This window comes from Mugil cephalus, chromosome 13 (assembly GCF_022458985.1).
Source record: "Mugil cephalus isolate CIBA_MC_2020 chromosome 13, CIBA_Mcephalus_1.1, whole genome shotgun sequence".
Lineage (NCBI taxonomy): Eukaryota > Metazoa > Chordata > Actinopteri > Mugiliformes > Mugilidae > Mugil > Mugil cephalus.
Window position 1 is genome coordinate 5418759 of NC_061782.1, and position 18282 is coordinate 5437040.

Genomic DNA, 18282 nt, shown 5'->3' on the forward strand with positions numbered 1-18282 from the left:
ATGTCACTTAATTTAGAAATATTTCAGTTCGTAACTAATTGTGTCATCAGTTCCAGAGATATTATGTTTGACCTCTAGTTTCACGCACGTGGCTGCCATCTTTTGTGTTTTTGACCTCCCTAAAACGGAGAATGCAGGAAATTAAGTGTATTGAATATATATATATGTGGATTTTTAGATCAAATCAAAGTCAATTTTAATCAGAGAAAAACTGTCCTCGTACAGTGTAAAAAAAATAATTAGAAAATGAAAAAAAATGCTGTTTACTACAATCTATAATTGGCAAAGATTAGTGTTTAATATATTTCACTTCAATGACTTGTACTAACTATAATTGTATTTGTCTGTATCTGAAGTTTTCTCAAGGTTTCTTACGCCAACACTGAATGTATCATGATCTATTTGTGTAGTTTCATATGTATATATGTGCATAAACAAACCGCTTACATCTGTAAAATACACTGGTGAGTTGGAGTTACCATGCTAACCATTAGCATCCACCGTAGGGAGCCGACTTTTTTTTCTGATGCTCAACAGATCAGCACAGGAATGATTCCCAGATAACAGCCACCAACCAACAATCAGACAAACCTCACTAATAATAATACTGATGCTGCCGTCTTGTTGTTTTGATGTTTGAAAAGCCTGAGGGTCACATAGCGTTTGCGCTCCTGTGGTTGGTCGTTTCACATTTTCGATGCTCGAGTGCAGCTGAAAAACTGGATGGACGGAAACATCGCGTTGCATCAAAGTATTTACTTAACCCATGTCATCACTTATGTCAACTAAGCCATTGCGTGGGTAGAGTCCTACACTTCCCATAATGCAACCAAAGTATGTCTTATTATTTTGCCCCTGCAAAACATCCACTTTGCAATGAAGTCATTGAGTTATAGATTTTGCAAATCTCAAGCAGGTTACTTTTTATGACCAGGGAAAACTCCCTGTAGTCCAGCTGGAGTCTGAGTTCAAAGGCTGAATAGTACTCTTTGTGATGACTAAACTCAACTTAATGTCAGAAACGGTCCCTTGACAGTAGCATCTTGGATAAAATCAGCACAAGAGCCGCGTAATTTCCACAAATAAACCAAATATGCACGGTACATTTTACTGTGTACCTTTATTGTGTGGAGTTGCAAGCGAAAAAAGGGCCCCCGCCGCTGGGCTCCATTTCATTTCTTTTAACCGTGAATTTACGCACACCGTTCCGCCATGCAAAGGAAGATTTTGCCCAACCTCATTAAAAGGTCAGCGGCGGCACAGGGCCCCACAGGTGTAATCCCATTTAGTTCCATCCTCTGTTTTTTTATGCCCTCGTTAAAAGCTGCTGAAGTAGCAATATGGTATTAGTAAATACGCAGCAGGAATTTATATGAGCAGTAATCATTCTCTGGTACCAGCTAGCTTACTGGAAATTTGGAAATGAAATGAGACTTTTTTGTCCTCTAATTTGTGTTGGAACCTTTCCACGTACACAGCAAAACACTCCTCGGCCGCATTGGCCCGTCAGACGGCATACATTCAAAGCACTTTCTCTACAAATTGAAGCGAGGTGCTATTACTGTGCGCATCGAACGTTTTTAACAAAGTTATCAAACTCTTCCATCTGGATTATGCTGAAGAAGCTTATGATGGAAGAAAAAAAAAAAGCTGCATTATTAAGAATCTCTTTTAAAGTCTGAGTCATATCATGTACACGCGTATTCACTTTTCCTTTTTTCTTTTTTTTTTTTTTTGGTTGAATGTCATTGCCGTGATGGTTTTATTGCTTTAGACCCTCTGCCGGGCAGGTTAGAGGAGCGACTGCACGACTGATGAGCGTGGCAGGAAATTGGCAGATGGAAGCATCCATTTCACCGCTAATTAGGGGGTCCAGAAGCCCGCCGACTGACAGGGTTCAACTGGGCAATGTAGTGCCTGCCAGCTCCCATCCCGTGCGCTTTATAAAACGCTCTTTAATTCCCCGGCACAATATCATTAACTTTGTAAGTGGATGAACACAATGGACAAGCAATTTAATTAACTTCTACCATTGAATGTTGGAGGGGAGACTAAATGAAATTAATGCACAATATTTCCCAGGGAGGCAGCCAACCTTGGGAGTGGGTCTGGATTGTTGGCAGGTCAGGCGCTGCCGTGGGTTTGGCCAATTATGCCTTGTTTAGACCCATCCATAATATTTTCCTCAAAAGGAAATAAAATCAGTGGTTTTGAGATCAATCACGGGCGTGCGTCGCTCTGCATTCTGGGAGATTTTAGAATAATGAAGTGGGAGCCCGGAAGCGCTCTGCCACAAGGTTTGAGAGTCAGCGGCGCTCAGACGCAGGTATCGTAACTGATCCGTGCGGCGGTGAAGTTTTCTTGAAATGAGGCGATCAATAAATGACCGAGTGTAGTTTTTGGTTCGGAAATGCAGGCGGTGTCGTGATCTCTGCGGCACAGCAGTTGCATTGCTATGAGGTTGCGTGCGCTCCTTACGGAACAAACTGTTATTAATTGGATTGCCATGAAATTTTGTACAGACATGTTGATTAGATTATAAACTCTGGGGAGCCAGTAGTTTTCTGCATGTTGACATTTGTAGTTGAGTTGCCAGTTGAAAGGATTACCATGCCATCTTTGGTGCATACCTTCACGGCCTTTTTAAACTTTTCCTCATTCCGTCCAACTTGCTTCCAAACTTCCTGATATGTTTGCTTTTCTTTACTTTGTTTTTACTTGAAACAAAGAGAATTTTCTACCACATTCAACCACAATGTTTGACCCGACGGCCGCTTAACTCTGAAAATAATCCAGTGATTGTTGAGATGTGTTCCTCTTAGAACTGCTGACTCTCTCCTTTGGGCGATTTCTGCAGTATCATCCAAAAAGCTTCTGGGTGGATGTTCACTAATGTTATTTTATTATCAAGCCCTTTTTTTATTGTCTGATTGCTGAAGACGCCAGTTAGCTATCAAACGTAGTATCACATTATCCTGGACGTGCTATTTCTAAATCGAAGTATGACATATTGAACTAAAATTTTCATTTATTCCAAAGTAGTTTTCTACAGCGCCCCCTAAAGGACATGGGGGTAAAACAAAAATTATGGTTAAAAAAAAACTTTTGCGAGATCTCGCACTAATATCAATGTTCTTCCAGGTCATTTATGGTCAGAACAAAAACAAATCAAGTACGACAATCTTTTGCAATGTGTGGTTGGACCTCTCTTGTTGAAAAATCTTCTTAAATGTCACACTGCTTTAATATCTTTGTATTTTAAAATCCAGGTCCATCGTCGTGTTTGTTTGTTTTCGTTCTAAGCATGAATGACCCAGAAGAACATTGCTATTAGTGTAAACATTTACAAAAGTCTTATTTTTTTCAACCCCACTTTGTGAGATCGTGCATAAGTTCGTCTTTTTTGTCCCTTAGGGGGCTCCATACATACGACTACAAGGGTGAACCTGATTTAAAAAAAAAAAAGCAGCCATCTAGTGGTTACTGGTGGTATTGCTACCTGAGTAAACGACGTCTACTGAGCCCATTGTTAATTTACCCGTTGAACAAGTCCCCGGGTTTTCCTGCATTGCCAGCATTGTCCTGAGATGTGACAGGAGCCGGGGACTGATTGTTGGTTGGTTCCGTAAGCACATATCAAAATACTGCTGTAGCTAAGTAGATTAAAAGAAGCCTCATGTGGTCCCGTCTAATGCTGCAGGTCACTTTCCTACACTATTCACTGGAGCCCTAATGGCAGTCAGAATGAGGTTCAGGTGGCCTGCCAGAACCTGAATGGAGGATCTATGGTTCCTCTCTTAATTGTAAGGGATCAATACTGGTCCTGATTCGCCATGTAAGCCAATTTTTCCAGCAAGGTTTGCACATGATCTCCCTCCAGGGGGAAGTAGAAGAGCATTAAGGAAAGTAAGCTTAACTTAAATCTTAATTACTGTGAAATAAGTAAGTAAATTTGCTTTAATGTGTTTCCTCCCAGTACATCTCCGCACAGCCTGATTCATTCCCCCTGTCCCTTACCTATGCCCCCACCCCCACCCCCAGCACTCGCACCCCCAGAGACAGGGGCTCCTTCAGGACGTGACGGATGGCTCCAACACTCGGGGCCGCTTTCAAATCACAGGAAGTGACAGAGGAAGTTTTAATGAGAGTTTTGTCTGTGTATCCAGTCAGGCCTTCAAGGCAGCTGATGAATAATAGACACTGTGGCTCAATACTCTGAATACTCAATCAATGGCACTGGGAGAGGGCCTTGGCAAACACATATGGCAGCCCCGGGGTTGGGCGGCGAAGCTCCAGAGGGGTAGAAAATACTAAGGCTTCCTCCATCTGTATCACCGGCCTGAAAAAAGCAAGCCATCTCTATTGATGCTGCTCACTTTTGTGCCGGGGTGTTTTCCTTGCCCGGGGAGGGAGGGATGGCGGAGGGGACGGGGGGGTGGGATGACAAACAGGCTGTTTGTGCAGTATTGGAGATTTGTGCAGAGAGGCTCCCGCGAAGGTGCTCTTTAAGCCCCGGATCCTGCATATCAATGGGGTCCCTCGCCGGGACGCGGAGGGGGCCGGTCTTCACGTAGATATGTGGATTCTTAAATCTGGAGGCTGTCAGGGGCTGGAGGCACGCCCGCTCCGCCGCCCGCTGAGGGATTCACCTTTTATGCTTTGATTCAGAGTATGTTCAAAATGTGGCCGCGTGTAAATGCTGATCTTTGGTGACTAATGAGGATATTATGTACCTATTAGTCAGAGCTTATGTCTGTCCTCCTTCTCTAAGCCGTTTTGACGTAGCATGTGTGCCTGATATATCGCAACAGCGTTTCTTCATGACAGCATATCTGATTGACCTTTCCGATAAGGCTCTGGGTGTGTGTGTGTGTGTATTGGGGGGGTTAGTGTGCTGCTGCTGCTGCTGCTGTTGCTGCTGCTGGTGGTGGGTACACGTTTGTGGCTTTTTTTGTGTTCATGTTTATGTGGAAGTGTGGGGATTTTTAAGCAACAACGGAGCAACAGCCCATTCTCTGTCTCTGCTGCCCAGGAGGAAGGAAGGAAGGAAAGAAGGAAGGAAGGAAGGAACGCTACAGGGGAGACACTTCTCCGTGCTGGCTATAAAAAGAAGCTTGAGATAACCCTGATTACGGTGCAAGTGTCATTTAAAAGGCAGCGCTGTTAAAGGATAATTACAGTTTATTACGGCCTGGGTTTTATTTTTGCAGCTTTGCCCAGTCACTCTGTGGTGTGCTCGTATTTATTACTGAGATTAGAGGCCGTGGTGATATCTCTCTGTAAACGGAAAACCTGAGACTTTTAGATAAAAAACAAATAATCCTTCAAAGACAAACCTATTTAACTAATGAAAGAGTTGGCAGTTGTTTTTCTGCGGGTTGAATAACGGATGAATAAATGAGCAATTTCTTCTGCAAATTATTGAATAATTTGGTTTGTTTACAACCTCTCAGCACCTTCTTTAAAATTACTATATACTATAATTATTTAAAGTACTAATTTAAGTACTTGCTCAACTGTAATTACTCTATTATGCTTAAAGAGACAACCGTCCAAACCAAATAATCCTTAATAGACAAACCTGTTTACCTAATAAAATTGTTGGCATGTTGTTTGTCTGTGGATTGAATAGTGGATGAATAAATTAGCCGTGTCTGCTCCCAGTCATACTTTGCAGTGAAGGGTAATTTCTCCTTTAGTCCTAATTTTCCCAGATTTTTGTAAAAATATTGTAGTTTTAAAGAATATTCTTTGTAAGTAAACTGGCTACAAAGTGCATGAAAAACCAGTAGGTGAGACAGAATGCAACATTTCCACAAAAGTAAAAAAGCGAGGAACACAATCAGAAGATAAGCAGAATAAATAGGAAACGCACAAATGAGATGGCTTGTTTTTCATAGTCATGCACGCTGGCATAAAACAGCAACAGGACCGTAACAGAGGTGCCCTCCCCTTTTTTATTGTCAATTCTTGTATGTGCACAGGGAGGCGCCTACGACTTCTATTACCACAATAAACCCTCATAAAAAAAATACACACTCACACATTGCACAAGTGTTCCCTTAATGCAAACCAATCAGCCGCCGGTGGCTTAATTTGAGATTTGCTTTGTTAATTTATCCGCCGCGGCGACTCGTGCTCCGTAAACCCGTAAGGCTGCAGTGCAGCGTACGGAGGGGGGAAGTTGTACAGTGACAGTATGATGACACTGGAGCGTGTTATGTGTCAGCTCCCCCGGGACCCGGCCACTCTCCCTTAGCGGAGATTGGAGGTGAGACCTTGAGGAAAAATTATTACTTTTATGTTTGCTTTATGGCTCATTTTTCACATTAAACGCAGAAAATCCATTCGGGGGTCACGGAATTCCTGCTTCCCTCCGTCGGCCGGGACTAATTCTTGCGGCCCCCGGTATCGATAAAAGCATTCAGCGGAGCAAAGTATGCAGGCTATGTACTGAAGCTCTCAAGTCTCTATTTTCCAAGCAGCCAGTCTATTGGGACTTGTTCAGGCCGTATCTGCCGGGGTTTTGGAAATGTCAACGACGCGCGCGCACACGCGCACGCACGCGGAAAGCTGCCGCTGTTGTGTCAGTGCGCCCTTATCTGTGAGCGGCGTAGCTAATACGACTCGTGATAAGAGATAGCATTGCCAGGACGAGTCATAAAACCCCAGCTTTTATGGCTCGGTTATTGTCTTTCTGTCTACAATTACAGTGATTACTCATTTCCCCTTACCTCCCCTGCGGCCCTCGCGCTGCACTTAATAGACTGCATTTTACTAATGGAAAATTAAGTAGCCGCTGTGGCAGTGGGGTTTATAAATATGTAAAATATACTTTTAATTATTTCAAGTGAATCTGGCAGCTAATCAATAAGGAGGGACGTGACAAACATACGTTTGACACAGGCCATTGTAAAGCCACTGGTAAAAAGATAAGCGCGGCCTGTCAGCGCAGGCCGGCCCTAATGAATATTTTGAGGCTGTCATGCAAAGAGACAAATGGATTAATTGCGCCCCGCTAATATAATAGCTTCTTCATGAAGAGTGCAGGAGGGAGGCGGAGGAGGAGAGCGGAGAGAGAGAGGGAGAGAGAGGGAGCACAGCTGCTGCTGCTGCTGGGTCCTGGACCTCGGTGTCAAATGAATATTTATCAGGGCCGAGGGTTAAGTAGATTTTTTGCGATTACACGGATAGCCACTTAAGCACAGTTGTTTATCATTTATTTGATAATTGATTCACGTGGATTCGTTTGATGTCGTATTAATTTTGACTGTAGTGGGACCGGGACCCTTTGAAGGGGGGGGGGGGGGGGATCAGGCTATTAAAAAATGAAAGGGAAGGATTTAATCGGTTATTTATTTATTTAATTGCGTTACTTTCAAATGCACCGTAGATTGAAACCGATCCAGAGCCTCTTCGGTGCAGAGAATAGTGAGGTTTGTGTTATAGAAATACTGCTCTGACTACAAAACACAGAGAGATAATTTCCTCTTGTGGATCAATAACAGTATCACAAAAAAATTAAATAATACAAACAGCTACCGGAGCATTAAAAACCTAAAGAAAAGTTTCTTTTTTGAGGGGATTTCGTTTGTTTCTATAACCTTAAATGACTTCTGACCTGACACTGCATAGAAAATAATAATAACTGAATATAATATTATGGGAAACACTGATAAATTTATTCTCTTTTACTCATTTTAGCTTTTTTTACTTCTGCTAAGTCTGCACAGATGAGAACAGAGAGAGATCTGCAATTTATTTTTTTCTTTCTTTCTGCATCTCAGCTGTTTGTTTGTCTGTCAGAGTGACAATAAAGCTGGATTTGATCTTTAAATCCTGACGGCTCGCTAAAACATTTCAACCATTAATCACCTACTACACTTTCAGTCCAATGATTTTCTGTTGGTCAATTCTGAGCGATACTTTGACCAAGTACGATTTAATTATTTGTCCTTTTATCCCCAAACCTCCCATCTCTTTACTTTTACCACCCACTGAAATATTCCCCACCAGCAGCGGCGGTTAGCGTGTTAGCACGTTAGCATGTGGGCTCCCTTCCTGACGAACGCCCCCCCCCCCTCCCTCCCCGGCCCTGTTTTCCTATCCATCTCTGCCTCCAAGTCTGCCGTTGACACTTTAAGGTGAAAAAGAACATAAAGACAAGTGAGCGCAAATAAGCGCCGGGAGGGAGGGAGGGGGCGGGGAGGGGAGGGGGAGTGTGGAAGGGGGGGGCTTCTTCCCGGATGCCGTCCTCTCGCGATGGGTAGCTGTGACCTTGAGTCCTGCCTTCGCCCCCCCCCACCCCCTTCCACTTTTTCCTCCATCCTCCTCCGTCAGAGCAGGGGAAAGCAGCGGCGTATTGGAGGAGGGGGTTTGGTCGGGCGGGGTCACCGCGCCGCCGCTCTCATCAATTAAATGTGCGACGGGTGTTTTTTCCGTCGGCTGAACTTATATGTCAAGGAGATGGGCAGGACCTCATGTTTGTGCTTTTGACAAATCAGCAAATGTTTAATCTCAAGATGTGGCGCCGCTCATAAATAATTCAGAGGCCGGAGGGGGGCGGGGGGGGGGAGAAAGCCGGGTCCAAACTCTGTCCGGGAGTCGGTGGGAAAAAACGCAGGAAAAGACTAAAAATGTACCTCCTCCTTTAGGTCACACCCCTCCCTCCTCATCCCTCCCTCCCTTGTCTATCACCTGTATCAGTAACCGTCGCGTTCCTCCGTCGGGGCTCCTCACCTCTCCTCTCGCCAAAGCTGTAACGCCACAAAAGTTGCTCCCTGAGAAAGGAGAATTATCCCGAGCCAAAGGTCCGCTATCTCAAAGACACAGGGGGGGGGGGGATTGAGCTCCAGCTTTGCCTCCATTTGCCCTAAATGTAAAGAGGCCCGACAGAAAAGCAGTGTAGTGGACTGTGAACCGCATCAAATCCCTCTCTGCACCACTCGCGCTCCTTCCCACAGACTTTGATTGGCTCGTCCGCCGACTGGGAAAGTTTCCTGATTGTTCACAGGGAAAATTAAGATTTTAAGCCTATTGAAGTTGATCTCTGCTCGTTGAAAAAGTCCATCTGAATGTGTCCCCCTTTTCAAAGCCCAAATTGTTTCGACTCGTCACATTAGAGGACTCCGCGAGGACGTGGGCGTGCACAGTTGGCCCGGCCCGGGTGTACTGTACCGAGGGCGACGGTGCACCTGTTGTTGTGTAGCTGCCTGTGTGTAGTGTGTTAAAGAGCCAGGTTATTGGGTCTGAGCGAGCTTTGTGATGCCGGAAACCGGCGTGAGAATCTAACCTACGTTGTTATTTATTTATTTATTTATGTGAAATAATCTGATAAATCTGTCTTCTCTTTCCACAGGCTCTTGGGAGTTTCTACTTTATCCACGAGTCTTTGAGAAACATCCAACAGTTTGATTTCAAAGGTGAGACAACCCTCCCCCTCCAACACACAGAGACACACACACACATATATATATATATATATACATCCTGACTCCTGTCCTGAGATGAAACCCTCACACCGTGCCCCGTTAATCCCGCGCCCGCACGTCACGCATTCGCAGGCTATTGCCGCTCCCATCAAAACCCAGCGAGCTAAGATTGGCTTCGGGGGATAATGTAAAGGCAGCAGGCGCCGGATGGTAATGCTTATTAATATTAGGATTTAATTCATACGATTTCAGGCCCGCAGTAATGGTGTGCGGCAGGTTATTGGACAGTTACAGCGGGTCCCATCAGCCCGCGGTGTCAGAGGGCCCCGGGGTCCGGCGGCCGCGCTAATTAAAGGGAGGGATATGGATGTGGAGGCGCCTCGCTTCCTATTAGACAAGTCAGCATTAGAGCCAGTTACCCCCAGTGAAGGACAGGGCGAAGGCAAGGGGAGGGGGGTCGAGAGGGGAGGCGGATGTTCCCCACACACACACACTTTTAAGATTTGATTTAAAAGCTGAATTACACGTGTTTGTGGATGTGCTGCAGGAAAAAAAAAAAAAAGAGAGAGTTCTGCGACACATCTTTTGCTTTTCCTACCGTGACCTGTCAACACGTGAAAAACGAGCGACTGGAAAGTTTTTAAGAGGAATTTTTTCCTTGAAGGTCTGAGAAATTAAACTTCGGGGGGGTGCAGCCAAAAACTTTTACACAATTTATTTAAATGAAAGTGAAACCGTGTCAACCGTTTAAAATGCGGTTTTTCTTCTGCGCCTTTTAGTTTAAGAAAAGGTAAATGAAGAGATGAAACATTTTAATTAGATCATATTTGATGTGTGTATGCGTGTAAATACATTCAGGATCAATTTATTGTCCAAGAGTCACGAGATAAGAAAAGAACATTTATACATATAAATATGAATAAAATAAGAATAAGACAGAGGTAGAAGTAAAAATGGCAGTTTACATGATGTTTAAAATGTAACTTGGACAGGACGTTTTGTCCCTGAGTGGGTGCACTCGTCCATCACATTATACAACTCATTATTGGCAACAATGCAAATTTGCATAAAAACATGCAATATTACACTCACCTGCCAGTTCATTAGGTACACCAGCGTTAACAAATGCATTCTGATAAACAGTCAGTCCTGCATCAATCTCAGCTTCAAGCATCTGTTTCTAATAACTATAACAATAAGAGCTGCTGGTTCATTTTTCTTTTGTAGTAATATCGAATCATAACAACAACAACAGCAGCAGCAGAAACTCTTTATAGAGTTTAATTTAGTCCACTTTGAAAGCAACACAACTTACATCCTCCAGAATTTCCTCGTCATGGAGGGAGATGTGGTGCAGGGCTGGTGCATCAGAATGGATTTATTTTCCCTGCTGTACCTAATGTTTTGTCAAGTGGATGAAAACATACAGTATAATCCTCAGATTTGAACCACAACATAGGGCTGTAATGTGATATCAGATATTCACTTCAAGGTTATTTCAGACCAAAACAAAAAAACGATATTGTCACGAAATCCAGGAAATGCGTCTTTAACTTTATTTCTGTCGTTTTCTCGCTTTTGGCAGACGAATCACACTCAAAATAAGAAAACAGGCAGATCTAAAACACACACTGTGTTCATGTGGATCATTTACACAATATTATCATATGTGATGTTAAAATTTCACTTTTTAATAACAGCGTACAACAACACATACGTATGTGCACGTGCAGAATAGACACAGTGATATTTTTATTGAATCTACCTCCTCATCTAATATTCCTGCCAGACCCAAGACATAATAACAACTTATTCTTTTATTTTTTACACCTCCGCCCCCCTCACTCCCTCTTCAGTCCAATAAACCTGTTCCTCATCCTGACCAGCAGGTGGTGCAGTTGTCTGATGAAGCTGCAGCATCTGTACATGCAACTGCAATTAGGAGATTTAAGAGTCACACATGGGGGCCCCCCAAAATATTAACCTATGTTTCTTTCTCTTCCTTCCATCACCCCTCTCCCCCCACCTCCTCCTCCTCCCCCCTTTTCTCTCTGCCTCTGCCGTCATCTGCCTTTCTTCCCCCGTTTCTTCTGCAGCCAAGAAATTTAAGAAGGTGTTGGGGAAGGAGACTTGCTCAGAGACACTAGAAAGCACAGCCTCGCTGGAGAAGGAGAAGTTTCCACAGGACTACTTTCCTGAGGTGGGTTTTTTTGTTTTTGAAGTGGACACCGTGGAAACCGGACACATCGTGCACATTGAGCTAAAACTCAGAAAAAAACCATGCATATGATAAGGACAAGAGATTTTATAGAACATTTTATGGAGCTTTCAAAAGCAATTTCCATTTCCTTGCATCTTTATCGGGCAATTTTTCTTCTCCTCTGGAAGGCAAATCGGTCCACAAAAATTGCAACCTCAAAAAGAGAAGTTGCACCCCCCCACACACACACACACACCCACACACACCCACACACACCCACCCCCCTGTGCCTCCCCTTCGTCCACATCCCGTGCGGCAATTTGCTCTGCTCGCTCCGTCGTGTTCCCCCCGTTCCCCGGCTCCGTGGCGGTGGCTGCGCCGTCAGACTGGGAGCCGAGCATAGCTGTGCTGATATAGTAATAAAGAGCACGACCGCCCGTGTGTCATCCCCGCACTCCCCACTCATCTGTCAACCATGCTCCGGCGGCCGCCTTTCGCAAATATATGCAAAACAGATGGATACGGCCCCTTCACACACTTCCCCCCAATTTCCGTCTCTTTCACACACTGCGGGAGCGCCCACCTCTCCTCCGCCTCGAACGTGCACACAAACATCCCGCATCCACACACACACAGGTTCCCCACTCTCCCATTCCAGAGATGATCTAAAACCAATTATACTGATTGAGGCGCAAAGCCATTTAAAATGATTACAGCGAAGCATTGTTCTGCATTTAACGGGACAAGCAGAGAAAACCACAAAACAAAATTGGCACGGCGTGCCCGCGAGAAGGATGAGGGGAGTGATGTAGAGGGAAAGGAGGTGTGTGTGCGCGGAGGTGGAGGTGGTGGTGGTGGTGGTGGTGGTGGTGGTGGTGGTGGGGCAGATGAGAAAAGTTTTGCCCGGTGATTTATGCCTCTTTCCCGGCTGGGATATGAATCTAGGATGATGCTCCAGAGAGCAGCACTCCAGATAATGTTAGCCCATTTAAAAAGAGCAGATTTGTGTAGTCTATCAGGGTCGCAGAGTATTTTTTTTTTTCCTCCTCCTCCTCCTACTCCTCCTCCTCCTTCGGCCCCTCCGTAGTGAGAAATTGGTTGTTATCATAGATCACAGATACTGCTCAAACCTCTTATGAAAGATGAATTAATTTCACTAATGCTTTAATGCAAAGCTCTCATGAGGGAGGCAGACTGGTGATAACCCCTGCCTCGTCCCCGCTTCCTCCGCCGGTGATTTATGCCCTCTTTTAGTAGATGAAACCGCCTAGATTTGCCATCCATCTGCAGCTTTGAGGAATTCTATTACGCGGGGATGTTGGACCGGACTGGGGGGGGTGTGTGGGGGGGAGGAAGGAAGGGGGAAGGGGAAAGGGGTGGGTGGGGGGTCCAAAACTAGCTGGTTTTGGAACAAGAAGTCTCGGATGCGAGGAGTAATTGTCGTGACAAATGCGGAGCGACGCCCCGAACAGCGTCGTTAAAAGTTATCAAAAAAATAAATAAATAAATGAACGAAAGGAGGTAGAGGGACGGGGTCTTGTTTACAGCCTCGTAGCTCATTTTCGGCGCGTTTAAAACTCGGTGAGGTTGTCAGGACGAGATCCTCTGAGGTTACTGAGCGACAGCACAGAGAGAGAGGGAGAGAGGGAAAGAGGCAGAGCCTGTGTCTTACATTTACAGTCCCTCATTAATAAAGGGTCAGCGGTGATGGCGTCGCGGTGGGAGGGCTCGGCGCGCGTTTACGACGACCGAAACAAATGTCATTCAGAACGCGGCGGTGCCACGGCGGCGGAGACACGTGAAGGCGTCCGGATCCTCGCGGGCTCCTGAGTGAGCGGCGCTGCAGCTGGTTTAATTATTGATCGACCTGCCAATAAGCTCGTACGGATACTAAACGCTTTACTGGAGACTAAACTGATGACTTCATACGCAAAACATATACACCAGGAAAAACAGAAAAAAGTAGGAGTTCAGTTTTATCTTTAAAACGACACAAAAGCCCTAATCCCAACCCTAACCCAAAAAAAGACAAGTTTTCTACAAGAGTTTGTAAGTTGTCCGGCCTATATGATCCAGATGTGGCTGCGAAATGTTTTGTTTCCTTTCATTTCTAAGCATCATTTAGTTCCATGTCACTTATGGAACAAATATTAATATATTTTCTGACCACACATTAATAAATATCTATACGTTTGGTTTTGGGATTTTTGTCAAAGATCTATTTATTTTCATAAGATTACAGAGTAAACACAGTTATGAACCTGATTGAAGCCACAGAGCTCGTTACAGGACCAAGAGCAGCACAGGAAGGAGTCGTCCTCGTTACCACGTTTGGTTTGAAAATATGGTTCATTTTATTATGTTTTTTTTGCACAATCTGAACAATTTACAAAAATATAAAGTGGAGAAAACAGATAAAAACCAATTTTAACTCGAAAACAGACTCCTTTAATAGACTACACACCGATCAGCCACAACATTATGACCGACAGGAGAAGTAAAGAAGATTTAAACCATCGTGTGACAGTTCTGCTGGGAAACATCTGGACCTGGCTTTCATTCATTCATTCGTTCATTCATGTAGATGTTACTTAGACATGTGGCACCCCCCTAGACCAGACTGACACCCCCACCCCATAGCAATGACACTCCTTGACACAAGCACACACACAAAAAAGTTTAGGAACGAGTCAAAAACAAAAATAAAGAACAGTTCAAGGTGTTTCCCTGGCCTCCAAATTCACGAAATCCCAAACTTAACCAATATCTGTGGGATGATCAACTATAGGGGCCCCTCCCGTCAACCAGTATGACCCAAAGACCCCCACAGGACACCCTCAGAAGGCCCATGTCAATTCTCTGATGAGTCACGACTGTTTGTGTGGTCATAATGTTACGCCTGATCGGTGTACGTGCTACTTACTGCCAAGTCCAAAATGAAGCTCCAATATGCCCGAAGTTTGCCCTAAATCGTGCTCACGTGGGCTTTAAAAGCAAACATCATGAAATAAAATGTTGCGTTATATTACTCCCGGCCCCCGTTTCTCCTCCTCCTCCTCCTCCTCCTGGTTCTGATCCTGATTTAACTCCTCCACGTGCACAAACCGCCGCTTCTTTACGTAATCCCGCCTTTGAGTTATGGCCGCGAGCGAAGGGCAGAGAAGCAGGGACATTAATTGAAATGCTGAATAAGAAGGAAGTGGACAAAATTGTGGGCGCATTTCTTTTGAAAGGTCGCCGTGATGGATTTGGCGGCCTGTCGTTTCCCGTTGTTCCGTCAATCTCTCCACCCCCACCCAACCCCCGGTCCCGGGATTAATATATTTATTTGTTTGGCGCGGCAATACATGCCTCCAAAAAGACATTGCATCATAAGGATTTGTCAGTGCCTTATATAAATAAAGTATACGACCCAGACCTTAATGTGCCCTTGCTATTGATTGTTTTACACAAGCGTAGGAAAGAAAAAAAAAAAGCAAAGGAAGAAAATAGCAGAGACAGGCTGTAGATCAACATCCATATGAGTTTGTATTTGTTGTTTGGCACCACGAGCGCGTCCATAAAAGCATTGACTTTTCATACCCTTTTAGCCCCCCTCCCACTCGCCCCCCGCCCCCCCCCCGGCCTGTACTAAGCTGCCACACAGGGGCCCCCTGATTACTTCCAAGTTCTGCCCTCGATGAAAGTTAACTTCCTTCATGTTTCTTTCCCCCGTTGATTTAACGCCGCGCGTGATTCATAGAAGAGACGCGGTTAAGGAGATGAAGTCATTTAAACTGGCATCGCTTGTAAAAAAAAAAAAAAAAAAAAAAAAACCCGACAACCCCCCCCCCCCAGTCGGCATTTATCACCAGACAAGACACCTGTGACACAGATGCTGTTCTCTGTGACAGGTGTGATCCACGACGACGCGACGACGAGGACGAGCTCATAAAACGAAACCAAGGCTCGTTTTTAGACACACATTTAGATCTCGCGGCTAAAAATCCGCTCTCGGCTTTTGTTTCCCGCTCGTCCTCTGCCCTCTGTGCTTTATCCAAGCCCTCCGTGCGCTGTCCCGTCATGTAAACCCTCTGTTATTCGACCCCCCCTGCTTTCCAGATGAAGGAATAAAGATAAATGTGAGTGTCCACCGGGGCTCAAATCAATCAGCGTTTGCGTGTATTACTTATTACTCACAGTGCATTTCTGTCACAGTGCTTTTGTGTATCCCCCCCCCCCTTCCCCTTCTCTTATGTCTTCAACATCACCATGCCGCCATAATATTATTTACTATGGGGCGGGGGGGCTGAAATATAAGAAAGGTCAAAGAATCAAACGGGATGAACCGGAAACAGCGTGAGGGTGTTTTTGGACTCTGACATTTTATAAGAGCATTTTTTTTTTGTTTCATTGCTCACAACCTGGGGGGGTTTATGTAGTATATAGTCTTTGTGTGAGTAGCGGTCAGTTTGTATATTGCCCGACATCCGTGGATGTGCCCCCCCCTCTTCTTCCTCCCCCTCCGTGCAGCCGCCGTTCATCACTGTCGTGGGCGGAGACGCCATCTCTGACCTGTGGAAGGTCAGCCAATGTCACCCGAGCCTCGCGACCTTTTACCGTTGCCCTTCGACTCCAGCCACCACCCCCCCCCCTCCCCCCTACCATTCCTCGCCCCCTCCCTCCCTCCACCCCCACCTCTCCCGTGACTCCATACCTGATATACATATGATACTATTATAATGTGACCTATCCACTTTGGCCAAACATGTCGTCTATTTAAAGGAACGGCAGTGTCAACAAGTACATTGGCTGAAGTGTGTGTGTTTGTGTGTGTTTGTGTGTGTGTGTGTGGAGGATGGAGGGGAGGATGGAGGAGGGAGGGAGGGAGGGGAGGAGGGAGGGAGGCGGGTGATGATGATGATGTTTCAGCAGGAGATTAAATGGGGCCGGACAGCATCTGTGTCATCCCTGCTCCAGTATCAGCTGTAGCAACCATATCATGATGTCATCATGTCAGCCAATAGCGAGGGACTCTTTTCTTCTTCTGCGCTTTGATTGATTGTGTTAGATAATCACCCCCCGCGCCCCCCTCCCCTCCCCTCCCCTCCCTCCCCCCTCCTCAGGCTCAGACTCAGACCTGCTCCAAAACAAAAGCGCTTAAATCGCCGGTGAAACAAATAGAGGAAGATGCTCCGATCCGCTGGAGCCGTGCGCAGCTTTGCTTCTGACGACGCGGCGCTCGTATACGTGTGTGTGTGTGTGTGTGTTTACCCCGTGTGTGTGTGTGTGTGTGTGTGTGTGTGTTTGTTTATAAGTAAGCGATGAAGCAGGGGGTCAATCAGTCATATGTGGAGGAAATGGGGCAATCTGGGGCCGGGTGTCAGGGAAGTGATGGATTTTAATGCTGCGATTGTAGTTAATGGCTCTTTAAATTAAATCGAGATTAAACGTCTCTGGCGGGAGTCAAGAGCTCGTACGGGTGCTGAGCAGGTCCCCCCCCCCCTCAGTCCCCCCTTCCCCATGCACACACAAACCCACCCACCCTCCTCGCCTCCTCGTCCCCGACCGCTCGCTCGCTCTGCTCTTCATCCTCCTCATCCTCACCCGCAATCTTAGGACTTTCTTTCCTCAACTTTACAATGACAAACATGTGCGGGGCCCTAATGGATTTTCCAGGCAACACAGTAATGTGTCATTCAAAGGACACGCACATTTGGGCGTGCAGTTTCTGTACTTAGTCCTTATTGCTTATGTTTATCTTTTTAATGCATCAATTTCATTTATTTATTTATTTATTTATTTTCCCAGATGTAAGGTCAATGTGTTTTGCTATGGAGTGTCACTCATATCTAATTCCATTTGCTCCTTTCAAAGTCACAATATTGGGACAGGGAGTTATAATTGGGCCCATACGTCTGCAGAGGCAGAATGGATTAATTCAAGTATGCTAATGTAATTCAATTTGATACAGTTAATCTTGTACTAATGCAGATTGAAGGATGTGAGGCGCAATCAAATACCTCTTAGCCCTTTAATTTGCATCTGAGGTTTTTTTTTTTTTTTTTTTTTTTTTTTTTAAATAAAATTAGTCAATTTGTAATTATGTGACCTGGTCCGTAATTAGTTTATTCATCACCGCAGTTAACTCCCCATTAGGAGTATCTGAGAGAGATGGACGGAAAAAAATAGAGAGGTTTGCGGGAAAGCGACTTATTTATCTATGCAGAATGAGAAGACTCGCAGCATCAATTTGTCTCTCATTTAATAACGAGTTTCTTGGTGAATCATGTGCTGTTTGAGAAAGATCTTTGGACTTGTGATTGGATAATTAGCTCAAGGTTAGGGGGAATCTGATCAAACAGCTGCATGCTGGCTGTCCACACTGAGCTGGATGTTCTCTCGCAGGTTTTACGCGGGTCAGGCATCGATTTTGACCGAACATTACCCTGCAGCGCTACAAAAACCTCCTTTACTCACTTAAATAACATAACTAGCAGAAGTAGAAGGCTTCTTGTCTCGGGCAGATGCAGAAAAACACGCATTTATTTTTATTGCAATGCCCGCCTCATTTCTCTATGTAAAAAGACTCCTTATAAGCCAGGACAAATTTGATCACATTTTTTTTTTCTCCCCAATTCTTCTATATAAAACTTGGATTGCCTTGCTGCA

General features: G+C 45.0%; 1 protein-coding gene across 3 annotated transcripts in view; it reads left to right on the forward strand.

Moving 5' to 3' along the window:
- Positions 1-18282, forward strand: part of LOC125018566 (inositol polyphosphate-5-phosphatase A) — a 138870-nt gene that overhangs the window by 70863 nt on the left and 49725 nt on the right. For all 3 annotated transcript variants that reach the window (XM_047602573.1, XM_047602574.1, XM_047602575.1), the window contains exons 5-6: positions 9359-9422; positions 11528-11631. In XM_047602573.1, the coding sequence (XP_047458529.1) occupies positions 9359-9422; positions 11528-11631 (168 nt within the window). The remainder of the gene's footprint in view (positions 1-9358; positions 9423-11527; positions 11632-18282) is intronic.